Below are 10946 nucleotides of genomic sequence, written 5' to 3'. Positions count from 1 at the left end.
TTGTTTCTCTATCATACAGTGACATTTTTGTACTTTCTATAATCAGAACAAAAAATGAAGGTTAAATTAATATCAGAGAAAATATACATCTTTTAAAGAACATATGCACACTTTGGTTAAGATTTTTTAAAAATACGTTTCCCAAAACTATGCTAATCCATACAAGTATCTATGGATTTAACTTAGGTTTCACAAACCACTACTGTTTCTTTCTTCCTCAGTTACGTATGTGCATGCAAGTGAGAACACAAGAGGTATCCCATGGATTTATTCAAGTTAAATCAAGCTGTCATTTTCAGAAAAAGATCTCTGTGGAAAACAGACTCACTGCTTCAGTGCATGAACAGTGAGTAGGGAAGCAGAGGTGAAAGATTATTTGCAAACCGAATCAAGCTCATATCTCCTGACTGACATGTGGTGAGGTGTGGGGGATTCATTGTTGATCAAGGCGACAAAGGCATTTCCAAGCTAAGTAGAGCCCATGGAAAAATATTTTTCTTCAGCCAAGAGTTAGAGGTGGAAAATCAGAAACGGTGGGGTGAAGCCATGTTGGGTTGACCCACTATGGTTTTTCCCTTTTGGTTTGTAGCTGGGGGAAGAAAAAAAGTTTCAGGAGGACTGTGTCATTTTTTTGAGGGAGAATGAAAATGTCATCTATCATTTTCATTTTGTAGCTGTGTAAAATAGTCTTGCCTGTGCCAAGCAAAGGCTCCAGCTGGGGAAACTGCACATTCACAGAGGCAAGCTGGGACTTCAAAGGTCTTTTTGCAGCCTTCAGGAAGGTCCTTTCCTATCAACTGCACTGTAAAACTGAAATCTGAACACTGTGCATTTGTCTATTGAATATCCAGGTATAATGGGTTATTTGGAGGAAGAAGTCATTGGACAAAATTGTAAGGAAGTTTGTAAATGGCTTTGTTCCTTCTAGGAGACCCTTTGGGTTTCTTGTTGCTCCTTTTAGGAATTCCTAGAAAGCAGCATCACAAATTCAGGAAAGGGCTTTCTGGTCTGTGACAGTCATATCACAGGAAGATGCATGCCAGAGTATATCTTCAGTGAGAAACAGATCATTTTAAAAGGGAGAAATTAATTTTAAGATGATTGATTAATATTTGCTTTTGCATTGAATGCTTCCCACAATCTTCTCTAAGCCTTTTCAACACAAAAATCTGTGCAGGATTTTTACCCTGCAGCTCACCTTTAAGCTTGCCATCATCTATGAAATTTGGAGGGTTAATTATTTGATGCTTAGATATTTTGAAGATAAAAAATATCAGACAGGTAGTATATAATATAGTCTATTTTATATAGTATATTTTATAGTATATAATATAGTATATAATAGTATATCCTACTATTACTACAGCCACAGTAAGTTTAAAAATAGCTAAGAAATGTCCGTAACTGGAGTTTTAATTTATAGTTTTAGTAGGACTTTTAACTCTCTTGGGATGTTTTTGCTGCACAGCTTTTATGTCCTGAACATCACCTGAGCTGGAATAATTTAATTAAGTATGAGAACCTATAGATAGTTAATTTGATTCATCTGTATTAGAACATAATTTTCCACATAGAATAATAATGCAGTTCATTTTTTTCCCAATTATGCCATTTTAGTTTTATTATCTCTTATTTTATAAACTGTCATTTACTTTTAGACATATTTATCAATATTACCCTAATTCAAATATGATGAAGTACACTGTAAAATGACCTTTGCTTTAAGTCTGCAATCTCTACAGAAAACTCTTTCTGGTAAAGATACGCGGTTGGTGTGGGTATACTTATGCCCAGAAGAGCTCCACAACAGATTGACTTTTGTTCTTTTCCAGGTAGCTATAGATTTCACTGCATCAAATGGTGATCCTCGGAACAGCTGCTCACTGCACTACATCCACCCCTATCAACCCAATGAGTACTTGAAAGCATTGGTAGCTGTTGGGGAGATTTGCCAAGACTATGACAGGTAAATAACCACATTTGATAACAGAGTTGTCTTTAGAAAGTGTTTTCACAGTGTGAAATCAATGACTGCCTGCTGCTGGCTGCAGTAGCTCCATGTTTAGTCACTTAAGAGAAATGACTGCACATCAGAAAGATTAGTCTACCTTAACACGCTTTTGAGAGTGACAGTGAGTTTAGATCAGCTTCACGGTAATGAAAGGTGCGGTTCTTGGCTGTTTGGCTGGCATGTGTTAAGTTTCAGGTTTGTATTCACATGCCAAAATCACGTTTGAGGGGATTTTTCATGTGTGCTAAAACTTGAAGCCTGTTTTGCAGATGCCAGTAGCATCCTTTGGGATGCTTGGGAGTCTGGTATTGTCACACCCTACAGAAAAGTGTTCCCAAAATGTTGTGTTGGAAACTGAATTTGTAGTTACTGAAACTGCTTAATGACCATGTCTATTCTTAGAAGTAAATGTGCAGTCTTTTTCAGTATTCTGCTGGCGTGTTGAGTATTCTCTCTAAAATAAATATTAAAAATAGTGATAATGTGTGCATGTAACATGCTTTTAAATAAATAAACAAATGCAAGTAATTGGGCCAAATATGCTTTGATTACATTATGTACTTCTGTTGCTTTCAAAAGGCTGCCCGCTTCTATCAAATTAATTGCCCATTATTAATCTAATTACCAAGTGCATTTCCTTTAAATGTTCTTTCTTTGTTGGTGAGGCATAGCATCTTACACCATTATTCTTTCTAATCTTTGCACATGTAATAGACATCCACCCACCACTTTGCCATATGTAAATACCAGATCTCAAAAAAACAATGGTATTTCCAGTCAAATTTGAATTATACTTTCTGTATAAATTGTGAAGTGATTTAATACTGTGGTTTGCATGTTACATGTCGCATATACCAATTAGCCTGCTCAGAGGCACTTCCATTTGCATGGTAATGAAATGTCTTCTCAAAGAACAATGAGGAAAATACTGCCCTGATACAATTTCTGTAAGAATTTGATGGTCAAACTTAGTCAATGAGTCTGAGAAAATTAATATTTTATTGTAAGTGAGCTGGTAATTCCTCAGTGATTGTCCAGTAATTTAATAATTACTAGCAATAATTCAGAGGATTAATATACTTCAAAATAGGGAAAGGGATAAAAAGGGCTGGTTTATGCACACAGATTTTTTTATTTTATCACGTAAGGGGTATTTTTTAAGAAAATGAATTAGTTAAGTAGCACAGTCCTTCCTGTGTGGAGATATTAATCTCAAAACAGGATTATTCTGTCAATATAGCATGTTCCAATCAGTACAAAAAATAATCGCCAGTCATTTTTTAAATGAAATCATCAGCATCATTCAGTTCTGTTGTGCTGCAGAAAATGCCTTTTGATGCTAATCAGTGCAACTAAAGTAGTATGAGCTACGGAGGAGGGCTGAACAAAAGCCCTAGTCTTTTCCCAGGGAAATGTCACCTTCCTGGCATGTGTTTGACCTACACATGCTCTCAAGTTGTGACACTATAAATACGTTCCCATGGGCTGCTTGCTTCAACATGGTCAGTGCTTTCCGATCAAAATGTCAAGTGAGGACCTTTTCTTTATATTTGCATGTTTTGAATCCAGCAAACTGGAAATGAAAATTTATGATTTCTCTAAAGAAGAAAAGAAATTACCAAGAGCAAATCTTCACACAAAATAATCTACAGGTTCTATATAGGAGTTCTTTTTGTTTAATTGTAGCCTTGAGCCGCATGAGCATATAAGACCTATAAAGCAGATCTTCTGTACATGCGATTTAAAAAAAAAAGTGTTTCCAATTCAGTAAAAATCCAAAATGTGGCACAGATCCATAACTGCTCCAGTGAGTCCAGCTGTGCTTCAAATGCTGGAGTAGGATTTCTGTTTCCAGGTTAAGATCAGCCAGAAGTGAAAAGAGAGGGACCTGTTGAACCAAAGGGCTGTTTAGAGCCAGAGTGTCACCATTTGCATAGGGGCATGTCTTTAGTAAGATTAAAAAAGGAGACCACAAAGATATCAGTGCTCTTACCTGAAGTTTTATAGTTTGTACCCATGAATTATCTCAAATAGGAAGAACTGGCTAAATTTCATTCCAAACCAAGGAAAGGGAGTGGTTTTCTTTAGGTCTCAGGATTAATGTATTTACATCAAATGAAAGAATAGTTGGAATAAAGTAAAACCTGTTGTTTGCAATGTTTTTTGCAGTCCAACAGCACAGCTGTTGAATGTTAAGTACTTTTGCTACACTTACATACCAAAAAACTGCTTTTTTATATTTGTGGAAAAAAACCCCAAACCCTATGGCTATTACTTAAAATACTTCTGTAATTAGAAACAGATAGAAATAGAAATAGAAAATTGGGAGGAATTGGATTGACAAGTGATATACAGACAGACTACACTCAAAATCCAAAATTTTCTTTTATATGCTCTAGTTAGTTCTGTCGATCAAGCCAAATCTTCTCACAATTTAGGTTTCTGTACATATCAGCCTAACATAATGCATCCCTAAGTAATTAATGCTCCAAATTAATTGCTGCCTCACATCCCTTGAGACAGTGGAATAACCCCTGCTCATCCAAAAGCCCATTTGTCTGTATGGTTCAGAGATTCCTGGAACAGTTAAATGAATAGCACCGTTCTGCGTAGTTAAGCGTGAAAGAATAAGATTCATCCTTTCATCAGCAATATTCAGAGAATGAGAAATAGACTTTGGTTGTTATCCTGATTGTGGAAATGCTGCAGTCCTGTGGGAATAGGCCAATCTGATAATGGTACGGGAAATGGAAGAGCTGTTCACCTGCACAAAAGACTTAATACTTTATCTATATGGTGGAATTGTTTCAGGCTATGAGAACATTTGTCATAAGACAGAAGATAAAGTTTGTATGGGATATAATCAGTGGCTAAGCAACAGCAGCAATGGATCATGAAGAAAGGAGAAACATTCATTAGTTTTAAGGGATTAAGCTTTAAAATGTAGTTAGAAATACTGGAAAGAGGAAAACACATTAAAAACTTATTGTTGAAAATATTTGGTAAAATAAGTGGACAGCTTCATGGAGAAGAATTTATACTAAGATAAATGACTCATGAATGTTTAAAGATGACATCATGAAGCATTAAGTGAGAAATATATAATAATGGAATAATTTTACTTCAACATTGAGCAAGTCTATGCAACTTTTCTATAGCATACAGAAATGAACTAAAATGATGAAAAATCATTGGACACTGAAGTGTTTAATACTAAAAGGACCTGCTTCTGTATCATTCCGTATTTATTCTTTACCTCAGTAATTTCAGTATTGAGTTCTCTGGATCAGAAGTCAAATCAAGCAGTTTCTGATGACCAGCAATATCAGCCTAGCCAGGATCCTGAAAAATCAGTTGATCACTACCATATCACTACACTTCCCCTTAGGTGTTTGGAACAATGAGTTAGCAAGTGTACTTAAGGCAGATGAGGTTATATGTAGCTCTCTGTGCACTGTGGCTGGCTTAGGACTTCTAACCTTCCCAACTCTGAACAAGGGTTTCGCCACTCTTTTGTTTTGGAGCCTGGTGGAGACCCCTTCGAGAGAATGATATTTTCAAAGGATAGATGGCAGGTGTCTATAAGGTTAACACTTACCCATGCAGTAAAAAAATTGATTTCTCTTTTATGCTGTTTTATAGCTTCCCTCTTTGCAGAGAAAAGCTATAAGTCACAATAACAACAGTGCACACAGTTTATTAAAATGGCTGGTCCTTTGATCTTAATGATCACTTGTTTTACCAGTGTTGGAACACAACCAACTAGCCATGAGTGTAGCTCATCTTTCATTCTGCAGTGATTGCTGTCTCTAGCAAAGGAAAAAGGCCTGGAATGGGACTGTAAATACCTTGTTTGTAAGGACAAATGCTGTTACATGCACATAATGCTAAATGCTGAAATACTTCCTCAATGATCTTACATTAGTACAGGTTTTGATGATGTTGTGAGTGAAACCCATGGCAGGACTTCCAAATCTGCTCCTCAGTTTGAAATCTGATTTCTTCAGTTAGTAGCTTTCCTTTCTTTTCTGCTTATTAAGAATCTCTTTATATTACATTAAATATTTACCTTTGCATTAAAACCTCTGTTCTGATTCAGCAAGACACTAGAGCTTATTATCTAATCCCATTGAATTCAATTTGACTCAAACAAACACTGAAGTGTTATGCAAAAATATAGATGGCACTAAGATGGGGTTAAGAGTTTTACTGGATTTGAACTTCATTGTTGATTGTTTGCCCCACACCCAAATGTTCAGTGCTTCCCATATACCTGGATGATCTTTTAGTTTCATATTTGTACATACATTCAGATTTCTTCAGTGGATTAATAAAAAGTGCTCACAAACATGTGAGACTCATCTTTTGTCTGGTCAAATCATTACTCATACCTTAAAAAAGACACAGGTTAGATGTATTTTATCAAATACTTTTAAGCATTCGTTGCCTTGGATATTTGTGGAACTTCCCATTCTTGATGGACCATCCCCTTTCTGATCTAGGCACTCAACTCATGACTCCATGTGTTTGACCACATAGTTTTGTAAAATGATGTCATAAAATTGGTCTTCATTTTATTTTTATTCAAAATCTATTTCAAAAATTAGTTCTTAATTGTTTTAAATCTTGATCTCTGTTTATTCACTCTTAAAGATATTGCAGATTTTTTTTTGTTTCCAAGAGCCCTTGAAGATAAATTCTATTTGTTTCCTGACACTCATATCCTTTTTCGTTTAGGCAAATAGCCTCCTTAACTCTAAATACTCGAGTAGCTCCCTAAAACTGACATTCACACTGTGATCATCTGTTAACGAATAAACTGTGTAAAACACACTTGTCTAGCAACCTCCCCAAAGGCAAAGAGTACATTTCCCCTGCAAGGTGCAGAAATTATTTATGTGTAGAGCTCTGTAAAATACTTAAGAGTGAAAATTTAAAAACTGGGCCACATTCCACAAAAGACAAGAAAGTCCTGAAGTCAGTCTGAGTTTCAGCATTAGGTTCTGCAATGAATGAATTGCAGCAGTAGCTGACTAGATGTAAAAATTCCTCTTTATGATTTCTTCTTCAGTATTTTAGTGTGCGTTCACTCAGATTGAAAACTGTGTATAAAACCTTCCTTCCCTCATGCAATAAAGTGCACTTGAAAATTAAGAAGGGAAAAAATGAAAGTAGAAAATAAAGACCAGGGTTCCCAGTCCAGCACATCCCTTTCTGTGTAGATCTAAGAAAGGAAAAAACTTAAGAACAAACGAGGTCAAATGAAAGGTCTGTCTGTCCCAGAAATACATTTCCTGAGGTACCCAGCAGAGGGCAGTTAGGGAGGAGAAAGAGGACAAGGTATATATAATGCACTACATGTTATGGAAGTCATTTATAAATCAGTGCAATTAGTCCCAAATACAAAGATCAGTAGGTACTTAAATGATGTGGTTTGGATTGAGACTTTAAGCAGAAAAGGGATCCCAGAGTTTACACCTCACAGTCTGCTTTATTAATCTGGAGCCTCATCCCCAAGAATTACTTAACAGGTCATTCGTCCTGAAGCTGTGTCTGTGTTTGTGGATGAAGACTCAGAGAATTACCTTGGCTGAAGGGATCTGAGCTAAATACCTTGAGGTAATTTTGCCAGACACAAGGAGGAAAAGCAGTAACTTGCTTTGGTTGAAATAGTAGTATAATAATAGTTCATTAAAACCAGGGTGAAAGAATGATGCTGAGAGTATCTGGCACTATATGCGACATATTTCACGAAATCCTTACATAGAGCTATAGATGTTAAAATTTAAGCTACCCATGCAGATCAATAAATAAAAATATGCTTAATTATTAAGCATCTCTCTTTATCACTTTAATTACTGAAACAACCTTCCTGGAGGCTGTTAAGCAAAAAGGCTGATTTGCATATCTAAACAAGTTTAAAAAACATGGGGGAAAAGACATGAATCTTTTTATTTAGTGCTTTAGTAGGCAAAAATTTGCACAGACATACAACCAAAGAAAAAAAAACAAAACAGAAACCTACACAGAAAACTTGTAGCTTATGTTTATCAATAAGCTCAAGTGTGGGTAAACATACTCCGAGGTGTTTGGATAACCCAGGACTAGAACCGCACCAGGGAAAAGGAATTGCTAATACTTTTAACCACCAAACCGGATTGAAAATCCTTGGATTTAATTGTTGAGGAACTACGCTGGCACAACTACATAATATATACAAACACATATTTAGTATTTGCCTTTGCAGAACCTGTATTTGCACACTGCTGCCACACAGGCGTTTCTACAATCACCACTTTTTGTCCAAAGAATCAGTGCAGCAGAATTAGTATAGTACAAGAACTGTGTTGGGAAGGTGACTTCATAACAGCTTCTTTTGCATGTGTACATACATACATACATATATATGTGTGTGCATATGTGTATATATCTGCAGGCCCTTTATCTGGGCAAGTACTGTCAATTCTTACAGCTCTGCCTTTTCCCTTACTAAGTTTTCATCTTTGTGTCCTCGTTACGCTGCCTCCTTCTTCATAGGAACCGAGTTTCTATGTCAGTAGAGCAGTCATGAGCAGTCCCTTCCAAGTTTCTTAGCAGAACAACTGCTTCCTCCATGTTCTTTTCATAGACTACAGCATTCTGTCAGCTGGTAGTTACATCAAAATATGAACTTTCTGCTGGGCTTTTCTATGCAGTCTTTACTGTTTTTCAGTTCAGCTTGAAATCTCCTCTGAGGAAGAGCTTTGTTCTGTGCAGCAGTTGACACTTCTCTGGGATGATGCAGGCTGGTACCACTGGGATTTCTCTGACAGCGTTTCCTTCTGAAGAGAATGACTTGAAGTATAAAACCCTACAAACTCTATTTGAAATTACATATCACTTACCACTGTAGAGACTAGACCGCTGTGTAAATAAATAAGTATTAATTAGTAAATAAGCATAAATAAAGGAGATAGCAATTTATCTTGCCATTTTCACTGCTGCCATCTGATACTGATCTGGTACATCTTTAGTAAATGCAACCATTTCCACAATTTCAGAAGCGTGAATTTCCTCCTTGCATTGTTAAGGAAATAACTATTCTAGTCATCCACTCTATTATATTAGCATATAGCTGAGAAGCAAATTATTCCCATTTGGAAATCTATCCGTCCATAAATGAACACCGTGTTCTAAATCTTCTCATGCAAGTTTCCTCCTTTACAGAAAGTGGACAACTTTTGCCTGAGTCAGCCTTACCAAGATGTTTGTTGGTCAAATTGCTCTCAGTGAAAGCTAGGCAATTCTTGTGGATTAGATTCCACTTACTATCTTACTATGCCCCCCAAATTACTGTGAAATTAACCTTGATCAGAGATTTCAAATAAGCAGATGAACAGAGGGTAGTAGCCCATTTCCTCCTGCATATTCAGTGATGCCTAACTGAATGTTTAGTCATCAGTGTATTTCACTTACAATTTCCCTTTAACTTGTTTTGATAGTGTTCTTCATTTTGACTTAATGTCATTTTGATTTTGATAAAATTTCATCAACAGCTTATTTGGTCACATTAAATCACAATATAATCTCTATAACGGTTTTATCCCGCTCATCCTAGAAAGCTTCTTTGTATCTTGAGAATATTTGATGAGAAATTCCTCTCCCAGCACCTCCCTGCATACATATGCCAACACAGTCCTGTATTCCCCTCTTCACAGAACACCCCTTATAGACAGATATGTTCTGATAGAAAATCGTTGCAGAGGAGGGTCACTGACAAACCCTTTCTACTGTAATTTGTAAAAAAGGACAAAATTATGTGCATGCGTAGCAAAGCTTTTGTTCTTGTGGTTGCTTAGTGCAGTACACCCCAAAACTTGAAAGCCCTGCTTGTTTTTCAAGAGGGCTGGGCCCCACCGCTGTTTGGTTTGGAGTTCTTCATGATCTGCATTTTACATGATAGAATTCAGCCTGCCGCCTGCAGTGTCGTTTTCAAATCATGTCAGGTTTTTAACATCTGAGATTACAGTCTGTGTGAGAATGAGCTTTTCCGTGATGGTAGTTTTCCATATATGATCCCACAGATATGCCAGTTCACCACAGAATTAAGGTTTTGGAAGGTACCGGGACATACGTGCAACCCCTTAAAATATATAGGGCTGTCTGGAAACTGCCTGGATTTTAGAAGTTAAATATAACTCTCTATAGCCTCTTGCAGCATACCCTTCCCAGTTTATTCCCAGTTATAAAGTGCGATTTCTTTTTCAAGGTACATTTTACTGAATTGGGTCATTCATGTAGGTATAAATCAGGTCACTGCAATTTATTTGTCATCTTGCATGGAAGCTTGACGTTTTGTCTCACCTTCCTGAGTATGCCATTTTATAGGAAGGCTATCCTTCTAGCAAGTGATATATCTCACTGCCATTTCATTTTGCTTAACCTACTCCTCCCCCAAGCTCTGATGAGTTGTTTTTTCTGTGGGTATTGACCTTTCGCCAGTCCAGGGATTTCTGAGTTCACTTGATATTTTTACCCTGCAGAGCATCTTTTGCAACTCTTTTAATGTTAACAAGCAGAAGTTTAAATCCATTGTACCCGGATTCAGCTTTGTTAGTTATTTCATGAGTTGATGCCTTTCAGTGGTTAGCTTCAGGGAATTTGTATTCCCATGCTTCATTAATTATTTCCCTCGCAGGTGAGACAGGCATTCCCTCATATTCTTGAAACCCAATTACACAACAGTATCTATTTCTCAGTATTCAGCAGATTCCAGCTCCCCTAAGATGACTAAGAGCTGTAATTAAGGATAGCGAATGAATTTTAATGTCAGAATCTTTCACATGATTGTGTAGCATCTCTGTCTGCGACAGACCAAACAATGTAGCTGTTGCAGTGATTTACCATTGATTTGCGTGCTCCAGGCTCTCTTTTGTAACCAAGATCAGTTCATTCC

General features: G+C 36.7%; 1 protein-coding gene across 1 annotated transcript in view; it reads left to right on the top strand.

The window, feature by feature from the left end:
• CPNE4 (copine IV) overlaps nt 1-10946 on the top strand; it is a 197158-nt gene that overhangs the window by 154076 nt on the left and 32136 nt on the right. Inside the window, exon 10 of the mRNA XM_009879598.1 lies at nt 1833-1966. Within this exon, the coding sequence (XP_009877900.1) occupies nt 1833-1966 (134 nt within the window). The remainder of the gene's footprint in view (nt 1-1832; nt 1967-10946) is intronic.

The sequence above is a fragment of the Charadrius vociferus genome, unplaced genomic scaffold (assembly GCF_000708025.1).
Source record: "Charadrius vociferus isolate BGI_N301 unplaced genomic scaffold, ASM70802v2 scaffold722, whole genome shotgun sequence".
Taxonomy (NCBI): Eukaryota; Metazoa; Chordata; class Aves; order Charadriiformes; family Charadriidae; genus Charadrius; species Charadrius vociferus.
This window is presented reverse-complemented; position numbering and strand designations above follow the sequence as displayed.